We start from the raw sequence: 24,634 nt of genomic DNA on the forward strand, positions 1-24,634 counted from the left end.
GTTGCTCCCGCGCCTCGCTCAGCCAGTGAGCGGGAACCGGTCTGTATGTGGGATCCAAACCCTCGGGCAGGAGCGCCGCCGCGCTTCCCAAGTGGCGCACTTATCCAGTGCGCCACCGGGCCGGCCCCCTATATTTCTTTTATAATTAGAAAATGTAGCTGGCCAGTTAGCTCAGTTGGTTAGAGTGTGGCACTGACAACACTAAGATCTGGGGTTTGATCCCTATGCTGGCCAGATGCCAAAAAAGAAAAGAAAATTTATTTAAAAATCAAGAAATTGCCTTCTAAGTAAGCAAAAAATAACAATAATATGATGTATAGGAGACACAGCAATTCCTCTGCGGAGCTATGGCTACTGCTGGGTAAAACACAAGGAGCCCCAGGAACTCAGAGAAGGGGCTGTAATGGCTTCACTGGGCTACCTCCACCAACGCTCTGAAACCAGATTGCCCTGTAGGACCTCCCATTGCTAATGTGCACACTTCCAAAATAACAGGGAGACAGCAACTCTTGAAGCAGTCCATAGGCCACAAAGAAGAGGGGTCTGCCAGGTGCTTTCTGAAATCTCTCTACCAGGACTTATGAAAATATGGTCTTCTTTCCATCTTTTTTTTTGTTTTTTGGTGGCTGGCTGGTACAGGGATCCGAACCCTTGACCTTGGTGTCTATCTATCTTAATCAGAATCACCTGGAAACTTGTAAAAATGGAGTTCCTGGGCCCCAAGTATGTACACCAAACAAGACTGTAAGGACCCATCTGGGTTTTTTTTGGTTCATTCTTGGATCCCCAGAGCCTGGGTAGACAGTGTCTGGTGCCAAAGAAGGGCTCAAATAAACACAGCAATAGATATGTGGTGCCCTCTCAATCTTCCCCCTAAAAGCTCCTGGTCTTCCCAGGGCTTGCTAAAGAAGACAGTGGAGGTGGACTCTATCCTGGAACAACCCAATATCCCACAGTCTGTTCCCAAAGGTGCAGGGCCCTTACTGGCTTTGGAGATTTCAGCTTCTGCCTCCTCCTCCTCTTCCGAGCTCTCTGAGCTGCTAGTGGGGTCCGACACACGGGTCTTCTTGGCTTGCAGTGCTGCATCGTCCTCTGCTTTTCGCTTCTGGCCAAGTTCTGAGGTTCTGCAGGACAAGAGTACTCCATGAGATTTAAATAGACAGACTTTCCCATGTCCTCTCAGCCCCCAAAGGAAATATGTATAAAGAGAGTTTAAACAGCGATGAAAACAAAGTGTAGATACAATTTTGCATCCTGCATTTTCACTCATTTTATAAAATGTCTTAACAATTCTCAGTTAGTTTTTAATATAGTCAAGAATGGTCAATAATGTTATATGATAATAGCAGCTAACAGCCATTAAGTGACAGGTGCTGGTGCATGTAGGCACTTCACAGAACCACTGAGACTCCTCCTCATCCTCCTCCTCCAGAACTTGCTGCTCATGCTGTGCTCTCCTCCTGGAAGACTGCACCCTGGTCCTTCTTGTCCTTCTGTCTCAACTCTCATTTAGCCTCCGCAGAGAGGGCCCGGCTAATCACCCCTCCCCAGGCACTCTCTGCCATCATCCCATTTCATTTTCCTAGAGCACTCATCTCTATCTCCTGTCGTGTTACTCACTTCCTGCCTGGCTTTCCCACACAGAAAGGCCTGGGGAGAGGAAGGAGAGCTGGCAGCTCACTACGGTATCCTCAGTGTCTAGCACATTCCACAAGAAATGAACAACTAAGTGACTTGTGCAGGGTCACTGGGTAAATTTGGGGCATGGGTAGGATAAATACCCAGATGCCTGAGTCCCTTGAATTTTCAAGTATCACCTCCTTTGACCCCACCCTCTCACCCCCAGTGAGTCACGGTCTATGCCCCATGTTTTCCAGCTGGGTTGGACACTGCTCTGCCACAGTCTGGGATGTGCTGCTCGGGTTCCTCATTCCCTGGAAGGCCACTTGTCAGGAATCTCCTGCTAAAAACAGGTTTCATCTATCACATGTATCAATTTATTCTGCCTCACTCCTCCCAAGAGAATGTGAGTTCCACAAGAGCAGTGATGTTTCTCTGGTTTGTCCCCAGCTATATCAAGAATAGTGCCTGGCTTGTAGTAGGTGCTCAATAATACTGGGGGGAAAAGCTGCCAACGGCCAGTTTTAGCACTTTATATATACTACTGGCTTTAATCCTCACAATGCAATGAGATAATTACTACAGATGAAGACATAGACTCGGGGAGGCCATGAAACTTGCTCAAGGTCATACAGCTAGTTGCTGGGTTTGAACTTTGCAGGTAACTAATAAGCCAGGCTGCTTCTGGTGGGTGAGGTCCTCCTTCCGCTAAGTACCCCCACCCCCAGAAAGGGCCAGAGGCAGGAAACGGCATGCAGTGTGGCTCACTGAAGTGGTCTTCTGGGGAAGGAAGTGCTATAAGAAACATCCACACACTGGGGCAAGTAGGAGAGGACGAGGAAGTATGGGGTGTGCTCTGTGCTCTGAGCTCAACTTAGCAGCAGAGGAGAGCTGAGGACTAAGAGCTGGCAGGGGTTTTAATGACCTTAGCTCTCCACTAGATGCTGGGATCCCTTCTGCACCATTTCAGCCTTTGTTTACACACCTGATGACAGGGGCTCACACTCCCACTGTAGCCTACTTTGTTTTTCGAAAGTTCTGACGATCAAGTGCTGAAACCTGTCTTTCCAAAGCAGGTACATCTGGGGTCCAATTCTGTCTCCCAGAGCCTCAGAGAACATGCTACTCTTTCAGTCCTCAAAAATGTGCAGACAATTGTCCCTCACCCACCCCTTTACCCTCCTGGACAGTTCAGTATTCTCTGCCATTCCTCATGGGACATATCTACAGGTCCTTCACTCCCCTTGTCGGCTGAAGTTAGGCCAGTGCGTGGAGAGAACATGATTATCCCTTCCTTCATTCTCCAACTGTTCCTCCGTTGATGCACCCTTGGGTTATTCCCCCTTCCTTGAAAAGTATGTAAGTTTTAGGGCCGGCCCATAGCTCACTTGGGAGAGTGTGGTGCTGATAACACCAAGGCCACGGGTTCAGATCCCTACATAGGGATGGCCGGTTTGCTCACTTGGGAGAGCGTGGTGCTGACAACACCACGTCAAGGGTTAAGATCCCCTTACCGGTCATCTTTAAAAAAAAAAGTATGTAAGTTTTACATGTTTTATAGGCATTCTATACTCAACATGTCATTGAACTCTTTCCATCCAAGCATGGACCCACCTTCCATCCAGGAGTGCAAGTCAAACCTGTCAACCAGCAGACACTTCCTCTCCAACCCATCCACAGATCCTGGATTCATCCCTAATATTCCTGGAACCTCCTCTGGTATCCCTGCTGCAAGCCCTATCAGCTCTTGCCAGGATGATGATGTCCACAGCCCTGACCAGCCTTGCCATGTGCAGAGTGATCTCCTCACTCTCTGCTTCCCCCTTCCATGGCTCCCATTGCTCGTGGGTACAGACACATTTCTCACCACGGATGACCAGTCTTGTATGGGGTGGGCCCTGCCAACTGCCCAGCCTCATCTGTACTGGCCCCACTGTCAGGTACACTCCATCTGCCTCTCTATACCTATTGCCTAGTTCACTCCCCACTTCCTGCACCTCTCAAGTCAAAGGTCACCTCAGGGAAGCTTCCCCTCAACCCCCAAATAAGGCCAGGCTTACCCATTTATGTGGTTGTGGCAGCAGGTACCTCTCTTTTATAATCCTTACTACCACGTAATTGTACATTCATTTCATTCTTTGACTCATGCCTACCTCCTTGACTACAATGTCAGATGCAGGAAAGAAGGGACCATGTCTGTCTCACTCATGACAACATCTCCATACCTAGAACAGGCATTCAGTAGATGCTCAATAAATGTTTATTGATTGAGTACTAACAGGCCAGTGAGAAGCTTTTTTTTTTTTTTTTTTTTCTTACAAGCTCAAAGAATGAAGAAGCTTTTGTTCTTAAGAGATCACAGCTCCCAATGTCCTCTACCACCACCAGACACCCACTCAGAAATACTCATGTGTGGTGTGACCCAGCTTTCTGGGGGCAACAATGGTGTCCACAGTGGGCAATGGGGTCAGATTTTAGACCAGATGTGTAACCTAGCTTATTCCAAGCAGATTGCTTGGGGTGTCCCTACTCTACCCCTTCAGCCCCACCAAACTTACTGTTGCCAGTGTGTATAGATGTCCAGAAGGGTTACAGGCTGAGCCAGGAAACATTTCTGCAGAGAAGTAAAGAGAGCCGCAATTAACCCCCCAGCTCAGTTAGGGTCCTCCTTGAGCCCAGTGCCCCCTGACCTCATGACTTGCACAGACAGGCAGTTCAGAAGAGGGTCTTTTTGCTCTGGGAGTATGTCTGCTTGGCCCTGCCAGTAACATCCAAAACATTCCAGAGACAGGAAGGGCAAGTAATTCCAGGTAAAACCTTTTAAGACAACATGTTGGTGAGAGGCACCTTTTCAGAAGCTGGAGTTGGAATGTTCCAAGCTAGCATTTATCCACCCCCCAGCCTCCCTGGCGTTATCCATGCTCAGAGGCCATGAGACAGGGCTTTCCCCACCCCTGACCTTTAAAAGACTTTCAAAGGCCTGGACAGTCATTCTCCTTAAAGCACAAACCATAGCCCAGACACCCGAGGCACTCAGGTGACATGACTGCAGTCCACTTGTCTGCTGGGAAGAGACTGGGCCCAAATGGTGCCAGCCTCTTGGTAGAAGCAGAAGGAGCCAGGTGGAATCCAGGCCTTTGGAGCTGAGGCCTGAGGGCCTACTCTCTCCGAAAATGTCAAGAATCGGGGGTGTCAAATGCTCCAAGGAGGCTGAGCAGAGTGGGACAAGGGTGGATGGTGTCAGGAACCCGGGCAAAGTGGCCAAGAGGATGCACCTGGAGTCAGGCAGAACTGCTCTGGTAACTGGCTGGACTAACCTTTTCACCTCTTCAAACTTCAGGTACCTTCTCTATAGGAGGGGTATAACAGTAATACCCAACTTGTAGGTTGTCAGTGGGTCTTAATGACACAATCTACATCAGTGCCCAGCACAGCGAGCCAATAACACTGAAATTTCAAGTGTCAGTTTCACTCTGCTCCACCCAGGTACAGTGGCCTCCTCACTGTCCTCAAATATTATCAGGCCACGCTACCCCCAACAGGGCCTTGCTATTGTTGCTGTCTGAAATGTTCTCTTCCCTGCTAACTACAAAGCTCACGCCCTCATTTCCTTCAGGTCTCTGCCCAAACGTCACCTTCTCAATGAGGCTTTTCTGACCACCCTATTTATAATGGAATCCTGACATTCCTTAACCCCCTTGCCTGCCTTATTTTTATAGCTAGCACCTACCATCACTGGATATACTATGTCATTAACTTATTTTGTATATTTGTCATCTTTCTGCTCCTGCAGAAGGAATGTATGCTCCATAAGGGCAGGATACTTTTGCCTAGGCATATGCTCCAATGAAGATGGGTACTATCTCTTGCTCCCCTTATCTGTTAAGTGACATAATGAGTAAAAAGGGAAGCTGAGGTCCAGAGAGGGTTGGGAAAAGCATAGATAAAGTCTTAGGGTCCATCACCCTTTAGTCCATCCAGAAGGTCCTGAAAGCAAGCATTAGGACCAGAGCCTACATGGCAGGCAAAGAGATACTGACTAATCAGGTCAGTATCCATCTCACCAGCTTAAAACCCTCCAGTGGTTTACCACTGCTCTTCAGATGAAGACCAAACTGCCCAACAGACCACTCGAGCCAGCCCCTGCCTCCATCTCCTTGGGGACCTCTGTAGCCCTTGTACCCCACACTTGAGCCAGTGAACTTTCTTGAGGTCAGCATGTACACAAGCTCCCTCACACCACAGGGCATTTGTACCAGTGCCTGGAAAATCCACCTCCCTTCCTTCAGATCTCAGATTAACTGCCATTTCCTCAGGGAAGCAGTCCTGGATAACCCTGACAAGGGCACACTCTACCATCTGTCTTAGCACCCAGTGCCTCTCATTCTTAGCAGTTAATATAGTGTTAAGTGGACAGTTATTTTATGATTCTTTGATTTGTCTGCCTCTCCTACTAGACTGTAAACTCCAGGAAGCTGGGGAAAGGTGCTCACCATTCTATCACCAGCACCCTGAGAGCCAGAATAACAGATGCTGAATGAATGAAGTTAGAAATGACTGCACCAAGATCTCGAATCCCAAAGCTGTCCGACTCAGCACAGAGGACCGCTGAGGGTCTGAGTTCCAGCTCAACTAAGAGGCTGTGGGCCCCTTCTCTAGGTGCTCTTCAGTGGGGCTGGTCGCAATCCACCTCGAGACCCACAGCAACCTCCTCGCCCCAAGGGGGCTGCGCCGAGCCACGTGGCCGAAGCCTTAGGGAAACTTAAACTCGCCGCTACCAGGAAGGGGGTGGAGATAAGGGGCGCGGGAATTACAAAGCCCTGCACTTCCAAATCACACGTCCCGGCCCGCCCACCGCACAGATGGGGACACTGAGGCCCGGGGGGCTGGAAGTCGGGGGGAGGGGAAGCAGAGGTTGCGGCTCCTCCGGCACCCCTGGCCCGCGTCCCTGAACACCACGGGACCCGGTCCGGCAACCACCAGGGCGCCTGGGGTGGGGACGCGGGCCACCGCTCTTTAGACCTTGCACGCGGCCCTCGCACGCCTACCTGGCCGCTCTGCTCCTTCACTTCCCGCGCCGCGCGCACATAGCCCGCCCGCAGCAGGTGCTGGTAGATGAGAGGAAGCAGCTCCCGCCTCTTCCTGGCCTCGGCCATGGCCGCGACCCCCCGACCAGTCGGCTCACCTGCTGCGGGCCCCCCCTCAGTCCCCGCCCGCCGCTTCCCTTGTGCCCTTAGACCTCGCGCGCCCCACTTCCGGCTCCTTGTTCGCCCCGGCCGCGCGGCGCGCCGGGAAATGTAGTTTCATTTCTTTGAGTGGCCAACCCCGTTCCGGCGGGCGAAGGGGCGGAGACTCAGAGGGCAGGAAGATCTCCCATTGGCGCAGCGAGGGCGTGGTCAAGTCGGGACCCGCCCCAGGGGCGGGCCAAGACAAAAACGACTCCATCTTTTTAATCCTTCAGGCTTGCTCCTTGAGGGGATTTGTCTTCCATGTTAATTTTCTGACGTCTGCGTCCGTGTTTGACTCACATCTCTGAACTGCCTAATCTGCATCTTGCTCTAGATTCAAACTTCCAGTCTTCCACTCATCTATTTGTTTCACACATTTTTTAGGACCCAGAAGCCAGGCACGAATTGTCCTGAGTTTATTCATTCATTCACTGATTGAACAAATCCTTACTGAGCACCGTACTTTAGGCTAGCACCCTACTAGGCTGGGGGGATAAAAAGATCAGTAAGACACGGCGGTTGCCCTCAAAACTCACAGGGGCGAAAGAGTCGGTAACCAAGCAACTACAGTATAGTTAAGTGCTTGGTGTGCATTGTTAGGGACAGGCACAGCCTAGGGGATCCCAGACGAGGAGCATCTAACCCAAAAGAGACATCTCAGCTGAGGTTTAAAGACGGAGTAGGAATTTCTAGGTACAGAGTAGAGGACTGGCACAACAGGCAGAGGGCACTGCATGAGTCTAGACATGAGAAACCACTCTGCTACAGGCTGGGAAACCCAAACACTGAGTCCAGTGTGTGCTGCCGGGCTGTAGAGTTGGAGAGAAGAGGGACAAATAAGGACACACGAGGACGAAGTAGACAGGGCCTACAACAGCCCCTTCCCTCACCAGCAAAGTTTGGAATTTGCTCCAAGGGCAATAGATAGTCCCCAACTGGTTTTATGCAGGAGGGTGAACTGGGTTTGTTCTTTTAAAAGATTGCTATGACCAAAGCATGGAGGATGGATTTATGGAGAATAAAATTAGATGTGAGGCTGCTGTAGTTGTTGAGGGAGGTTGGCAGGGAGAGGATGAGCTAGGCTGGGGAATATTTGAGTCAGCTGTTCTTAACCTCAAGGACCCATTGAGAATCTGATGACAGCATGAACCACCCAGCCCTGCTCTAGAAAATGCTGAATGTGTACAGATACATAACATTTTAAACCAAGTTCAGGACCCAGATAAGCACATACTTGGACCTCCTAGGGTTAGGGATTCCTGCTCCGGGAAGAAACATGGACAGGACCAGGTGACTGAATGTGGTGGGTGAGGAAGAGTCTACATTCAGCCATTTGGCAAATATTTACTGAGCACCTATATTGGCAATGAAACATCTCTACTCTTATAGAGCTTACAGTTTTATGGGGGAGGCACATGCTAAACAGATAGCCATACAATACACTGTTACAAATAGAGGGTAAGCGTGGGAAGGAAAAAAATAATGTTTTCTTATGGCATAACATTGTGTTTAAAAGCTACACTGGAGCCACACTGCCTAGGTTCAGATTCTGAGTTTGCTTCTTATTAACCTAGGTGACCTTAGGCAAGTTACATAACTTCTCTGTGCCTCAGTTTCTTTACCTGTAAAATGGGAATATTGTAATTATAATTTCTACCTCATAGGGTTGTCATGAGGAGTAAATGAGTTGTAAGCAGAAATTCTTAGAAGAGCTCCTAACTATAGTGTTCTGTGTGTGCCTGTGTGTATTAGCTATTCTCGTGAAAACATTTAACAGGCAGAAGGGATCTCTCTTTTCTGGGGGTTAGGAAAGGATTCTCTGAGAAAGTGATGTTTGTGAAGAAACCTGAACTATTTGTAGAGGATACTAGGAGAGAAGAGTCCTAGGCAGAGGGAGGAACCTGTGCAAATGGCCTAAGGCAGAAGGTAGAGCTGAAAGGAGAAGCAAGGGATGGCCTTTGTAGCAGGGCCCAGAAGGACAGCAGGGGGAATGGGCAGTATAGAAGGTGGGCAGAGGGCAAATACCACATTAAGGATCAGCCACATTAGGGGGCTTTCTCTTCATCCTAAGAGTGATTGGAAGCCACTGACAGTATAAGTCTAAGAGGGAGAGGATTAAATTTGAATTTTAATGTGAACTGTATGAACGTCCAGTGGTGAGTGGAGTGGGAGCAGATATGAGGAGACGTGGGAAGACAAGGTAAGGTAAAGAGTGGAGGCAAGCATTCAGAGAAGATAGTGGGGGTGGGGGCTGGTGGCAATGGAGTTGGAGAGAAGTGGAAGCATTCTAGAATTAATCAGGAAGCAAAATCATTACAGAGATGTGTTGGCATAGGAGGTAAGGAAGAGAGTGTCAGGTTGGACTCTGACATTTCTGTGCAAATAGGTAGGCAGTACCTAGGGGGAGGTGAAAAGTATAAGTTCTACTTTATTTATTTATTTTTTTTTTTCCTTTTTTTTTGTCTTTTTTACTGACCAGTAACGGGATCGCAAACCTCGGTGTCGCGCCTGTACTGGGGACCGGCAACGGGATCGCAACCCTCGGTGTTGTACCCGCACCGTGCTCAGCCAGTGAGCGGGAACCGGTCTCCACATGGGATCCGAACCCTTGGCGGGAGTGCCGCCACACTCCCAAGTGGCACACTCTCCAGTGCGCCACCGGGCCAGCCCTAAGTTCTACTTTAGATATGTTGATCTTGAAATGCCTTTGAGACTAACAAGTGCAGATTTTGAGTAGGTACTTGGAAACCTGGATGCTATGGTTTGAATATTCCCCCCAAACTCACTGAAGCTTGTCCCCATCATCACAGTGGTTAAAAGAGTCACAAATCAGACTATGGTATTTGAAGTGTGGGGCCTTTGGGAGGTGATTGGATAATGAGGACTCTGTCTTCTTGAATGGATTAATTCATTCATGGATCAAATGGGTTAATGGTTTAGTGGGTCATCAGGGAGGAGACTGGGGGCTTTATGAGGACAGGAAGAAAGCATGTGGAAATGTGCTCTTGCTGAACCTCTCATGATATGATTCCCTGCCTTGCCACAGGACTTTGTAGAGAGTGCCCACCCAGAAGAAGGCCCTCACCAGATGCGCCCCCTGGACCTTGGACTTCCCAGCCTCCAAAACTATAAGAAATAAATTTTATTTCTTTATTAATTACCCAGGTTCAGGTATTCTGTGTTAAGCCACAGAAAACTGACTAGTGTGCTTGGTTTGGACAGAGCATAGAAGTCTGGGCTGGAGATGAAGATGGGAAGTTGTCAACAGAAAGATGATAATTGAGGCTGTGGATGAAGACAAACTTGCCTAGGGAGAAGAATTTAGACAGTGAAGAGAAGGTGGCCCAGGTTGAAGCTTTGAGGCACACCCACAGGCTGGGGTTGTGTAAAGAAGGATATGCCTGCAAAGGCTGAGAAGGAGTGACTGGAGAGGTGGGAGAAAACCGCGGGAAGGAAGCCAAGGGAAGAATTTCAGGAAAGTGGGGAAAGCCGATGGTGGGGAATGCTCTGACAGGTCAGACAGGATGAGTATGGAACCATGGGGTTTGGTGTAATGGCAGGCATGGAGGTTATGGGGGGCCGTAGGGAGGGCAATTTATGTGGACTGATGGAGCCAGTCAGATGGCAGTGGTCTGGTGAGTGCAGGAGGGATGGGGAAGCAGTGGGTCTTTTGGGAAGTTTTTCGGTGAAAGGGAGGAGAGAGATGATGTGATAAGGTCAATGTGTATGCTGGGGGAGGTGTGTTTTAAGGTGAAAGAGACCTGAGTTTGTTTAAAAATTGATGGCAGCTCAGGAGGAGAAAGACTAATCAAGGGTGTAGGAAATAGGGGAGATAACGAACAAGTAATGTTTGCCAGTGTGTGTGGGAGAATGGGATCAAGCGTGTAGGTGGAGGGGCTGGTCTTGTAGAGGGGGAGGGATGATTTCTCCAGAATCTAAAAGCGGGAACAAGGAGAAGATGGGTACAGATGTAGATGTAGGTTCGTACTGGGATGTTAAGGGAGATTTCAATTTGAGCTTCTATTTTTTCTGCCAAGTGGGAGGCCAGGTCTTCTGCTGAGAGCGAGGAAGAGGTGGTGAGGAGTTTGAAGGAAGGAGGAGAGTGATCATTCAGAGAATGAAGAAGCAACTTGTGCACAAAATCCCCAATTACCTTCTGGCCTGGACAACCCATGTGAGGTTGGTGGTCGTTGGTGTACGCAGGTCCTGTCCTGTCCTGCTGAGTGATTTCTTACACTGGGGTGCACCAACCCGAGTGCAGGCAGGGGAAAGTACTAAGTGGGGTTTATCCAGGCCTAGGGGTTTGCTGGATGGGTGGGTGAAAAAGGGCACAGGGGTTTAACGTGTTGGCAAGAGAGAAGTCAAATCTCTGGACTCTGTATCTAGGCTGGGTAGGGAGGGAAGTGAAGGCTGATGGGGTCAGTTTTCAGGGAGATAAGGGAAGACTTCATGGTCTGGGCCATCATGAGGTTGGGAACGAGAAGCCTGAGATCAGAGAGGGCTAGCAGCTCGGATTGATGCCAATGCCCAGGTTTCTGCTTGGGTGGCTGGACAGGTGAGGAGTATACATGATGAGCATACAAGCCATTGTAAGATCTAAGTGTTTTGTTTTTTTTTTTAACCAGCCCCCTCCCCCAACCCCCAAGAACCAATTTTTGTCTCCTTGAGGGCATTATTGCTCTGGCTGGAATGCAAGCCTTAGTGGAATGTAAACTCCCTGAAAGCAGACTCATGGTTGTCTTGTGGCTGTGCCTGCTGTCACAGCAAGCACTTACTAAATATTTGCAAATGCATGGGTGGTTACAGATTGGCTCCTGAAGAGGAGAGAAGGGCAGAGCAGGCAGGGTGCTCATTGCAAGTACAGGACTGGAGGCAGGAAAGCTGCAGAAGGCAATGGAGAAGGAACTGGGCTGTGCATCCTTGGCTGACCTTGTAAGAAATGGAGAACTGGTATTAAATTAAAAAACAAAAGCAAAACAAAACCAGGATGGACCAATACCTTCTGTCTGGCAACAGGTTGTTTGTTTTTGTTTTGTGCCTAATAAAATTTATTGTCAGCACTTATGCTTTGTCCTTGGCTCCTGGGAGGCTGCCTCTTCTGTGGACAATTTCTTTATTTCCTTGATTTTCCAAATCATACCCTTCACTGAATTGCCTCAGGGCCCAAGCACAAAATTAAAACATTAAACTGATAAAATATAACATGGCAACAATTAAGACAGCAGCAAACAAAACAGTGCATTAAAAAAAATGAGCCTTGGAGCATTTCTCTACTAGTTAGAAAAAGCTGTCTTCGTTAGTGGTAGAAGCCAGAAGCTTCCAGACCACTCAACCATGAGTCCCTCTTGGCCAAACAGCATGCCTTAGTCACTTTTGATTCCTGTGCAGGGCACAGTGAGGGCCCTCAGGAAATGAGTGAAAGGAAGAAAGCTCCGCGGGGGTCACCATACCCTTTCCTCCCAGCAGTAATGGCTCTGGCACAGAGGTGGGAGGCAGCATGGTACAGGGCAAAGGCTGCTGGGCCAGGAGTCAGGAAACTACCTTTTTGGCCTGGCCTGGCTGTGTGACCTTGGGCCAGTCTCTCCCTGGTCCTCAGAATTATCTTCTGTTAAATGAAGCTGTTGGACAAATGCCCTTCTAGCACTGGAACTCTAAAGGGGGTGCCCATCTGGGAAGGCTGTCCTTGCCCCCCGGATCCAAATATGGCCCCCTTCCTCCACTGGAACAACAGCTTTTTCCTGGGCCAAGTCACTTTGTTCAGAAGATTTCTTATGGCTTCCATCCCTTTCATGGGATGACAATCTCTCTCTTTTTTTCTTCAGTCTCACAGGAGTTCTTAAAGGTTTACAAGTTGTTGCTGAAGTTGCAAGTTAAGCAATTCAGAGATGTATCAAGACAAAGCTAATCATCTTTGCCCAGCTCTTACCCGGTCCCAGCTCACTTCTCCACATTCCAGCTCATCTTGGGGGCCTGGTGCTAGAGTCTTCATATCCTTTCTCTGCCCACACAAACACAGACATCCTTCATAGGGTTTTCGTCCGTTGTCCTCTTTCATTTCTCTTTCTTTCTTAACAGAAGGGGACCCTACTAAACACACAACTCTGCTACTCTCTTTTTTCACTTAATAACAACATTTCTGGAGCCATTTCTCCAGACACATGGATCTGCCACAACCTTTTGAGTACTAGTCACAGCTCCTTGTGTAGAGTGTGTATAAAGAGCCTGAGCTGTGCTTCAAGGCTTACAAGCACTGACCAGTTTAACCCCCACAACATGCTATGAAGCATGTGATATGGTTATCAGCCCTGCTTGTAGATGAGGAAACTGAGGCTCCGAGGGGTGAAGGCCTGGGCCATGCAACTGGCGAATTGTAGGATTTGGACAGACTCTCGCTGCCAGGGGCTCCTAACCAGTCCCCAGACAGGACCACAGACAGACAGAGATGGGGCACAGCACGACAGAGGTTATTCATTTCTATTTTGGGGCCAATATAACCGAGTGGCTGTAAATGCCCTAGTAAATACATCCTTACAGGCTAGAGCTTTAATTTCTGTAGGATGGAATCAAAAGTGGACCAGAGGGGATGCATGTGTTTTATTTTAATAGCTAAAGCCAGATGAAGTGCCAAAAGCTTTGCAGCGATTCACAGCCTCATCAGCATAATGTCTTATTTTTGTGGTTTTATTTCTCAGAGCTGAAAGGGTCCTTGGGGAGCATCTACCTCTCTTACTGAGAAGGAAACAGGTCCAGTGACAGGAAGCGACTTGGCAAGGTCCCCAGCGGGTTAGAGGCACAGGTGGCCCTTGTCTCTTTTGCCTGGACCATTGCCACATCCCCTTCCCTCCAGACTGCCTCTGCCTCCACTCTCCCTTTTCTCCTGTCCACTGTCCACACTGTACATGGCTTCACACCACACCCCTGCTTATCCACCCTCCCTGCACTGAACCATTGACCACACACTCAAATCGCAGTTTCTTAACAAGTATTCAAAGCCCATCCCAGCCTGTTCCTTGGTGTGTGTCCTATCATCCAAACCAGTGACCAACCCTTGAGGACGTATCGTCCTCAGAACATCTCACTCCCTTCACACCATTTGCACAGGAATGCCTTTTTCCTTTGAAGTTTGGCTGTTTCCTATTCATCCTTCAAAGCCAAGGGCAAATGCCACCTCTTCAATGGTGCCCTCTCTGATAGCGTAGGTTTCCCACCTCAGGCAGAGTCATCTTCATTCTGCAACAAGGCCCCCTCTCCTGGCTGCTCCTTCTAGGAGGACACTTGTTGCAGAAGAACCAGCCAGGAGGGGGCAGTGCACAACCAAAGGAAGGTCTCTCAAAAGGTCAAGGTCACCAGGGTGCCTGGGACCTGCCCAGGGTTGACGCCTTCAGAAATATCAGGTTCATTCCAGTGGCGGGACCTTTGGTAAGCTCTGCCCCTTTCTGGGGCTCAGTTTGCATCTCTGTGAAATGGCAGTGTTGGGCTAGCTCGGTGTTTCTGAAAGTGTGGTGATGCGCAGAATGACTTCAAGAGATAAATAGATGGCCATTTTAAAATGGAAATCAGTTTGTATTTATTTTAATGTGTATTAGACAAAAAATAACTAGCACATCAAACCTGTTATTTCGTAGATATCATTGCTTAGGATGAGGCTGAAGTAGGCATTCAAGTAAAAAGCAGTAAGTCAATGTAAGAGAAAGTACCAATTAAATAACAGTACAGGTGGTAAGACAGCAGTGAGTGGCTGCCTTCGGGAAATGCAGGCCTGCCTGTGACAGTCTAGCACGCTGCGATTTGCAGTGTCGTCTGCCTTTGGTAGGGGTGTAGGTAGGGAGCACTGCGCCTTGGGGCAGAGTGGCAGGAATTCAGCATCAGGTCCATGTCCCCACTCCAGACCCTTCACCTGTGGAGGGGTATGGGGACCCGCTCCCCCTCCCCGCCTTCTTTCTCAGCTTCCCCACAGTTACTAAGGAGTGGGAGGCCGAGAGGGGCTGCATTCTGGAAGCTCATCTGCTCCCTCATTCTCACCCAGCACCCTGCTTGGCATAAACTATTTAGGGTGATGATTAACAAGGATGCAGAGAGGCACTGGGGGTGGGGAGAGAAAATAGGCGGTGTGGACAGAGTTTGCTCACATACTTGAATGTCCAACCAGGAATGACTATGTAATGACTGCCAAGCGTGGCTGCGCATTGGAATCACCTGGCTATTCAGCGGAAGTACAATTCCACAGTCCCAGCTTAGGCAGTTGCAATTTGGGGGCCGCTGCATTTGCATTTTTAAAAGCTTCCCAGTTGATTCTGATGCTTCTAGGTTTGGATTCACCATGTTAGACTGCATACCTCTCTCAGTGAACTGGGGGAAGCTCAGAGAGGCTGGGTCACTTACTCAAAGTCAGCCAGCAAGTCTTCAGCAGTTGTCCTGACTCTGAACCCAGTTCTTCCCGCTGAGTCTCCCTTGTTGAGCCTGGTCCATGGTTAGCAGAGAGAACTTCTCTGACGAATGTGGTGGGATTTCGTTGAGACTCCTTTGCTGCCAGGCTTGTCAAGGACTGTCTACAGAAGAGAACATGCTGTCTGAGCTGCCATCTGCTGAGAAGGCCAGAAGGGGTGGTGAGGGATATTGGTGGGAGAGGCTGGAGGGGGGCCAGCGGAGGAGGTGGCAGGAGATGTGGCCTCCTCTCTGTGGTTGCCAGCCTGCACGGTCAGCCTGCTGAGGACAGGAGCCAAGTCAGATGTATGCCACCAACAGTTGAGTTTTCATATGGGATACTTAATTAACAGAATTAGGGCCAATGACTGGGAGGTAAATTCCAGGTGGAACTTTCTAACAGTGATCAGTGGCCTGGGAGAAAATTAACCTTAGGGCAATTGCCCAGCTCCCTGCTTTTTTTATTATAAGATATTTGACATATGAAAATGTAGGGACAAATACATACAGATCCCATGTTCCCATGATCTGGATTGTGAAATAAGACATTATAAGTAAATAGAAGCTTCTCAGCTCATTCCCCTCCCACTGGCCCAGAGATTGTCACCAGCCCCTTCTCTGAGGTTGGCTTGAGTCATTCCCAAACATGTTTTTATATCTGTTACATATGTATACATTCATAAAACATAGAAAGTATTGCTTTGTAGATTTTTAAACTTTTTGTAAATGGCATAATATTGTGCATAGCCTTCTGCAACTTGCTTGATTCATTTACTATTGTTTGAAATTTATCTGTGTTGACATACAGAGCTCCAACACATATCTTTCCACTCTTCAATCTCTTTCACATTAAGTATGTACCATGATTTATTACTCCATTCTCCTGTTGATGGGCATTTGAGTGATTTTCAGCTTTCCCCAATAAAAACCACTGCCAGGACCACCCTTGTACGTGTTTTACACGTGCCTGGGGAGGAGTCACTGGGTGTGTGGGCATCTTGGGGCTCACCCGCCATTGCCCGACTGCATGTGAAGGGGCGAGCTTCTGCTGCTCCCCATCCAGACAAGCGCTGGCAACTGTCATATTTAGGAATGTTTGCCACTCTGATGGAGGCTAAATGTCTCTCTTTCTTGTTTTTAATTTGTATTTCTCTAATCAGTGGGGTTGAAACATTTTTATAATTATATTGGTCATTTGGATTTCTTCTCCTGTGGGTTAATTGCCTTTTGTATCCTCTGCCTGTGTTTCCATGGGGTTGTATCTTTTTTAATTGATTTGTAGGAGCTCCAATCCTATGATCTGTTGCTATTATCTTCTGCGGCTTGTCTTTTCAACTTATTTAGGCAGTCTTTTGATGTGCAATGGTTTCAGGTTTGAATATAACCCTCAGCAGTGATGTGTTCCTCTATGATTTGGGGTTCTGCAGTCCTCTCAAGCCGATGCCATTTTGCGGTGTGGCATCCTGCTCAGGAAGCCTTGGGGTGGAGTGTTAGGAGCATGGGCTTTAGAGCTGGGCCCACTTGGGTTGAAATTCAGACTGAGTGAATTATAGGCTGGGTGTACTTGGGGGTAAGTTATTTCACCTCTGGGCTTCAGCTTCTTGTAGAATAGGAATAAGAACAGTCCCAAGCTCTCAGGGATTCTACGAGGCTGGAAGGAGGAGGCTGATGTGTAGAGGAAGTACTGGAGCTCCCAGGAGATGGGGATTCACTGAGAAAAGTCTCCAGAGAAGCTGCTACCTGAGAGCCATCCAGGGTGGGTATCCTGATGCTGCCTGGCCCAAGGGGGCAACACAGTCTCTTCAAATCTCCTAACTGCATCTCAGAGCGGGACTGGGTCTCTGGAGGAACTGGGACATATGGGACTCAGGTCTCTCACTTATGGCCCTGGGTCCTGAGCCACTCCTGAGCCCATGTTGTGACTCTGGAGGCAGGGACGCGTGTAGAGAAGCATTCGTGACTCGTAGGAAAGCCAGGGGAGGATGGAAGACCTGCCCCATGCCCTCAATACACCAGGGCTACTCAGAGCTGCCCAGTCACCTGTGGCAGCAGGCTTAGGAAAGCATCTGATAGCTCCAAGGAAAATATTTGTCTGAGGAAAGAAAAGGACACACGTGCCTGGTTACTTTCACTCATATATAGCCACACGCCAGCCCACACAAACAGGTCTCTTGAGGCCATGGCAGGGGGGCACCCCGTCACCTCCAAGCAATTCATCCTGGGTACAGCAAGCACCATACTGGGGCAATAACAAGCTGGGGATGGGGAGAGTGGGCAGAGGACTGTGGGGTCAGCAGCCTCTGGGACAAGGCCATAGAGCCTATGGTCAATAGGGCCAAAAGATGCCTCCTACTTCATCCCACTTACTGACCCCAAGTCACCCCCCACCACCACTTCTGAGGGGTCAGCCTGCTCAAGTGACCAGAGCACTGGGTGGCAGTGAGAAATGTTGTTTAAAACTGAAACATTTCTGGAGAAGGTGATACATGTGTATGATGCAAAAAAGTAAAGGTACAAAGAGGGTATGGAGAAAAGTAAATCTCCCAGCCTCCCACTCCTGGCTTCCCAGGAAGAAGCAATGTTACCAGAGACTGTATATGTGTATACACACACACGCACTATTGATCATAGCACATTATACGCACTGTAGCGAACCTTGCTTATTTTTTTCCACCCCGTATTCTCTCCCCCAAATTTAGGACCTGGAATGTAACAGGCAAGAGTGAATGTTTGAAGAATGGATGGATTAGTGGAGAGGTGGTGGATGGATGAACCACGTCCATGCAGGTTTAGGCTTTTTCTCCTCTCTATTCTGAGACTCATCCTGACCTTGGGAGGGTGGCTCCCTCCTTCTTCGGCATGTTGCTGCAGGTGAGCAAATGCAGGCCTTCTTGACCCTGGCACAGAGCCATGATGGGGGAACTAAGTGATCCAGGCAGCTGAACAGCTTAATTGTCATTTCCACCAGCAGATGGTTACCAGGGAAACTCAAAGAATGTTAGAACGGGGAGGGGTTTTCAGGCAATGTGGAGGCAGCGTGATAAAATCTCAGACTGGGGAGGAGGGAAGTTCCCACAAGTTCTTTAAGACTTTAATATTTCATTTTCACTTCAGCGGTAATCTATAACCATTAAAAACTATTTTGGGATCATTTGGATGTCTGCCTCATAACATTGCATGGCCACACGACTTGGATGCCGTGTTGGTGTTTGTATTCATGATCATTTTGGCATTGAGATAACCAATGACTTCACAGCCTCCTGAATAAAATAAGATTTTGCTGTAGATCAAACTGAGGGGGTTCTTCAGTTTGGGTCTGCAGACCCCTAAGATACCTGGACATATTCTTAGGGCCAGTGAGAATCTTTTAAAGTATGTGTAAATTCCTTAAGCATAGAAATCCTGGTGGGGACAAAAGGATCCCTGGATTCAGCTCCTATCTCTGCCTCTTCCTATCTGGGTCACCCGGACTCTTCTGTCTTTCCTGCTTTAATGTCCTCATCAATAAAATAGGGATCAACATGCCTTCCTCACAGGATATTATGTGTATACATATGTGTGTGTGTGTGTGTGTGTGTGTGTATATATATATATTTTTTTTTTTTTGGTGACTGGCCAGTGCAAGGAACTGAACCCTTGACCTTGGTGTTATAAGGCTGTGCTCTAACCACGTGAGCTACCTGGCCAGCCCCCTCACAGGATATTATGAATGCAAAATGAGATAATGACTGTAAGCGTGTTCAACCCTTTCATTTTATAAAGGCGGGAAATGAGACTTGAAGAGGTGAAATGACATTTCCACCATCACACCATCATTGGCAGGGCTGGACTGAGAACTTGGGCTTCTAACCCTCTGCTGCCCTGGACGTGTAGGCCACGAACAGTAACGGTGTAATTCTAATTCTGGAAAGTGCAATAATAACATCTCAGGTGGGGCCTGTCACTATTTGGGCAAACATATTATCTTTATTTTTATTCATTAGGTGAAATTAAGGAAACCAAACAAATAAATGAGCACATTGAATTGCCCACAGCTATACCTCTCTCCTGGGAGCAAAAACAAATTCTTCTTCAGTCGAAAGATCAGAAAGTAGGCATGTGGAGACAAAACACCCAGGTACTTCGGTGCCAGACACCTGCATTTACTGTTTTGCTGGGTTGAAAGGCTACTGAGCCAGGCGTGTGGGCTTCATTTCATTACCTGGCTGCTCTGGGGAACATGGTTTCAGGATTTGGGTCCTCCAGGGCAGGCTGTGAGCACCAGAAAGCAGGGACCATGTCTGCTCCCTTCCGTTTCCCCCAAGCTCAGTGCACCTATGGGTGCACAATCAGCATTTAAAGAATGGAGGAATGAATGAATGACTAGAGTCACGTTCTTTGTGTTTAAAGATTTGGAGGGGTCCCAGAGAAGATGTGTTTCACATATCTAGGTTACTTAATCGGGAGGTCAGGAAGGGAACTCAGGGCAGAAATGGCCTTTTGGTCTGGATTTCAGGATCAGGGAGATAAGCAGGGAGTAACACCCAGTCCAGAGGCTGAGGTCAGGTGCAAAAAATTGATCGACTGTTTTGTTCTCTCTTTGAGCATCTTCCATGTGCTAGATGCTGGGGACCCTGAGTGAAAAAAATCCTGCACCTCAAGAACTGCCAGTCTCTGGTATTGTGCCACAATGGTGAAGAAGAGTTTGAGCTTTGGGATCCCACAGATATGTGCTCAAAACCCAGCCCCATGGTGTGTGACTGTGGGCAAGTAACTATTTCTCTCTGTTTCAGTTTCATTACCTGTAAAATGGGATGAAGAATAGTAAGTGCCACCTCAGCTGGTTAGGATGCAACCCTAAGGTTCATAGCATAGTGTGAGCTCTTTGTGCCTATTATCCAGCATGACGATCTGACTGGGCCTGGGCCCCACTAGAAGATGGGCCCCCCTCTTCCATCTGTCTTGAACTCCAGAGGAGTTTCTCTGAGTGGAGAGAAGGAAGCATCTTGGATGGGCATCTCCCATCCACGGATATCAGGTTATTTATAGTTGTTTGGTTATTGTGGTTTTGCAGTTGTTGGTGTTTCTATTAAGAACATCAATGCTATGAATAACTTTGTGCACTTCTGTTGGTGTACATGAGCATGGGGTTTCTTGAGGGTGTACATAATAATAACAAACAGCTCCAAAGGTAAGGGCACTGAACAGTCAGAATGAATACTATGGAGGTGGAGCATAGGCCTGGAGAGATTCTGTGAGGCCAGGTGTTAACCTTTTAGTTTCTGGATCATTGGGAGTTTGGGAGAGGGTCCAGGGAAGAGGCTGGGACAGCCAGAACATAGGTGGTTACACAGTAAGGGGGTAGTAGCTATTTACTAACTGGCATGGAAGCATTTCAAAATTCTAACAACCACTGTGGTCGAAATTGTAAGCACTGGTGTGTACATGCCTGGGAGTATATATTGCTTGGAAGTAGAGTTGCAAGGCTGTAGGGAAAGTGAGCAACCAACTTTATGAGATAACACCATCCCAAATCACTAATTCCGATAGACATTTTCTCCAGCAATGTATAAGCATCCAGTTGATCCACATCCTTGTCAACACTTGGTGTTGTCAGGCTTCTTAATTACTTGCCAGTCTAGTGGGTATAAAATGATCTCATAATGGTCTTAATTTGCATATCTCTGAATCCTAATAAGGCTGACCATCTTTTCATATGTTCATGGGCCTAGAGCTGTTTGCTTAAAAGACCAGGACCTGTATATATTAAATATGTGCAGTTTTTGTATATCAATTATGCCTCAATAATGCTGTTAAAACACACACAAAAAAACCCCAAAGCAGAGACCTGTCATTTTATTCTTAATACAATGGCTAACATTCAGTAGGTGTTTAATAATATTGAATTGAATATAGAAAAAAAACCCAAAACGCTGGGTTCCTCACACCACAGAGAACATTCTACTTCATGCCTCAGAGAGTAGCCAGGTGAGCAGTAAGAGCACTGGACAGGGAGCAGGAGACCTGGGTTCCAGCCTCAGCATGGCCACACCTCGCTCTGTGGTCTTAGACAAGTCACTTGCCTTTTCCTAGCCTCAGTTTTATGATAGGCCAGCTTGGGGAGAGCATTAGTCTGCTCATAGGGAGAGCAGCTAAGTAATTAAGTGAGATCATGGAAGTGTATGTGCTTCGGGGACTGAAACGTCCTGCACTAGGCAGGGATTATTGTTCCCTCTTTGAAGACAATTTAAGAAGTCTCTGGAGCCCAGGGGAGCAGGAGCAGCCAGCCAACCTCCTGGAAGCAGGGAGCATCAGCTCCAAGGCTTGCATGAATGTCTCCTCCCTTCCCACCACCCCCAACTCCAGGTAACTCTCTAGCCCCATCAGGCAGAGAAGGAACAGACTCCATTAACTCCTGGCATAGCATGCCTCTGGCCACCCTGAAGGTCACTGGGAACCAACACTCATGCCCAGGCTGTTCTCATGTGGAGATGGCGGGTCCCCTGGTACCCAATCCTTCCTGGGTCCCCTGGTACCCAATCCTGCCATTGTAGGCTGCTGGGCCGGCAGGCAGACACGGGCTTAGCTGCCCAGGCCAAGATGCAAAGATGTGGCCAAGCCAGGGTGCCTAACACTTAGGTTCATGGCTCTTTCCTCTGTTTCTTCTGGACTCATATTCCTCACCTGTTCAGTGGCAGGAGGGCTAGCCTTCATAGGAATTTCTCACAGCACGTGCTGCAGGACACTAACCACCGTGGATGGTGGCTAAACAGGGGTGGAGAAGGGGGGACGGTTCTATGGTCAGATCAAAACATTGAGTTAAATTATTTATGCAGCTAACATTTACTGAATATGTCAGGCACCAGGCTAGGCATTTTACCAGCATTGCCCATTGACTTCTTTACAACAACCTTATGAGGCAGGTACTATGACTGGCTCCATTTTACAGGTGAGAAAACTAAGTCTCTCAAGCAGTAAGTGGCAGAGCCATGATTCAAACCCAGGTGGCCTGTTTCCACATCTCCTGTTCTTAACCAGGTGGAATGAACTGGCCTTGGTGACTGATCAGGGGAAGGAGAAGGGAGTTTACATCTGCTTCTTTTGATTGAGTTCAGTGTGAGACAGTGTCCTGGCGGCGGGTGGAGGAACATGAAAAAAAGGCCCCGTCCCTACCCTCCCCGAGAGAACTTCAGGTAAGGAGGTAAGTTCAGCAGAGCACAGAGGCATACTGAGGGGCTTGGGGAGACAGGGCTTCCTAGAGTGGTCTCTTTCAAGCCAAGACTTCAGGGACCACTGGACACATGAAGAGCTGGGGACAGAGAGCACCAGGCAGAGGAAACAGCATGTGCACAGGCCAGAGTGGAGGGAAAGTGTGCACAGGGGCACACACAGCTGATTGAGGGGGTGGGGCATGGGAGATGAGGCTGCATGTCAGCAGGGGCCATCATGCAAGGCTTCGACTTTGAGGATTCTAGATTGGTGCGGGACAAAGGAGGGAGGAGAATGCTGAAAAGGGCCGAGGGAACAGAGGGGCTGCCAGCTGAAGCAGAGGACATGGAAGCAGGAGCAAGCTAGGGGTGGAGGGCTGGTAGTAATGAGCTTGGCTTTGGCCTCTCTGATTTTGAGGGGGGTCACTGCTAAGGTCTCTCCCAGTGCTGACCTTTTCAACTTCCCTGGAAGGAAGGAACATCTTGCTGCAGCCCCTCCACCCCCAAATATTCTGGGCAGGAAGGAGCAGGATCTGTTGTGTCAATGCAGCTTGCAATAAAGAGTCTCATTCAGGGAGGCAAACAGCTGCTTGACTATTAATAGGCAGGGGCCTCAGCCGCAGCCTGCTGGGAGGGCCTCGGCAGACAGTTCTGGAAAGGTGAATCAGTTCCTTCTGCTTGTCTGGGTTTTGCACCCCATGGTGGGACAATTGGCCAGGTGATTATTTCTCAGAAGGCCAGGCACCCCCAGGTGTTTGGGGGAAGCTTGGGAGGTGTGTGGCCTGGCCCTGCTAGGATGCCAACCCAGAGGTAGAGACATCCCAGAGGACCCAGAGCTGGCCAGAGAAGCAGGCATCCCTGGTGGATGGGGGGATGTCTGGTTGGGATCTCCACAGCTGCTCTTAGGAAGATCAGGTACCTGCCTTTATGGGGGACATGGAGAGATCAGAGGTGGGCAGCTGAAAGGGAAGGGGGGTCAGTCTAGAAACAGGGGGACTGATGAAAGGAACTGAGGATAGAGAAGGTGGAGGGGAGCCTGGGGTCAGGGAGAACCATGGGGCATCCCTGGTCATGAGCTAGACTGGGGCTGAGGGGAGCCTGGGAGTCCAGACCTGAGAAGGTAAGACCTAGGGAAGGCCACAGGCTCCTCCTGTTGCCACCGTCATGATGCATGACCTCACTGTGGCCAGATCACCATCTGGATGGGCCTGCAGAGAGGGCTGCTGGGAGCAAGCTAATGGAAACCCGCCCAGCACCCTGGGCTGCACCGAAGCCAAGTCCTGCCGTGCTAGAGTCCCCGTGCTCCTGCCCAGGCGGGCGCAGCGCTCACAAGCTCGCCTTGTTACTGCTCTCTCAGGTGGCTGCTTCAGGTGGTGGCCACTTCAAAGAGCCCCATTTAAAGTCGGGCTGAGCCTTGAGTTTCCTAAGGGCCCTGTCCAGGCTAATGAGATCATTAAGAGGCTCCTTGTTAAATGGGATTAAATAGTTTGCCAGTAAGGCCTCTGGCTGAGCCTTGCGCCCTGGCTGCAGTTTTTTCTTTTTTTAACGTATGTGTACTTGTGTCTGTGTATGCACTTAGCATGCTGGAGAGTGTAGGCTCTGCTGGGATCCTGGCCCCAGCACTTTCTGACAGTGTGACCTCAGGCCAAGTACCTAACCACTCCTCATTGCCTTAGTTTCCCCATCCAAAAAAGCAGGCTAATAACTGTACTGCTGAACTGTTCTGTAGAATCTTCAATGGCTCCCCATTGCCCTCAGGAGAGTGTCTAAGTTCCTTAGAGTGGTTAAACTTCCATGGCTTGCCCTTGGCCTTATCACCATATCTGTTTTCACCCTTGTCCATTTGACCACATGGACCAGCCCTCTTGATCTGACCTTTATGTGTGCTATGTATTCACCTTGGAGCGCTCTTTCTCTCCCTAAACTTTCTCTCCTTCAGGTCTTAGCTGAAGTTCCTCTTCCTGGGAAGTCTCTCTCTGCTGATGGGCCACGCTGGTTCCAGTATGTCCCACATGATGGTGCCCTCCACTCCATACTGTAATGCTCTGCCAATGTCTTGGCTTTCTGTGCTAGATTGTAAACTCCGTGAGTGCAGGGACCATGCCCCACTCCTCATTGTATTCCTCGGCCCTAGTGCTGCTTGTGATGGTTTCTTTTTATATTTTATTTGGCAGC

General features: G+C 48.8%; 1 protein-coding gene across 1 annotated transcript in view; it reads right to left on the reverse strand.

Annotated features, from left to right (window-relative positions):
• TCOF1 (Treacher Collins-Franceschetti syndrome 1) overlaps positions 1-6,776 on the reverse strand; it is a 37,058-nt gene extending 30,282 nt beyond the window's left edge. The window contains exons 1-3 of the mRNA XM_008565896.1: positions 6,669-6,776; positions 4,179-4,234; positions 985-1,124 (exon numbers count right to left, since the gene is read on the reverse strand). Coding sequence (XP_008564118.1) covers positions 985-1,124; positions 4,179-4,234; positions 6,669-6,776 — 304 coding nt within the window. The remainder of the gene's footprint in view (positions 1-984; positions 1,125-4,178; positions 4,235-6,668) is intronic.
• Positions 6,777-24,634: the final 17,858 nt, after the last annotated feature.

The sequence above is a fragment of the Galeopterus variegatus genome, unplaced genomic scaffold (genome assembly GCF_000696425.1).
Source record: "Galeopterus variegatus unplaced genomic scaffold, G_variegatus-3.0.2 Scaffold212, whole genome shotgun sequence".
Lineage (NCBI taxonomy): Eukaryota > Metazoa > Chordata > Mammalia > Dermoptera > Cynocephalidae > Galeopterus > Galeopterus variegatus.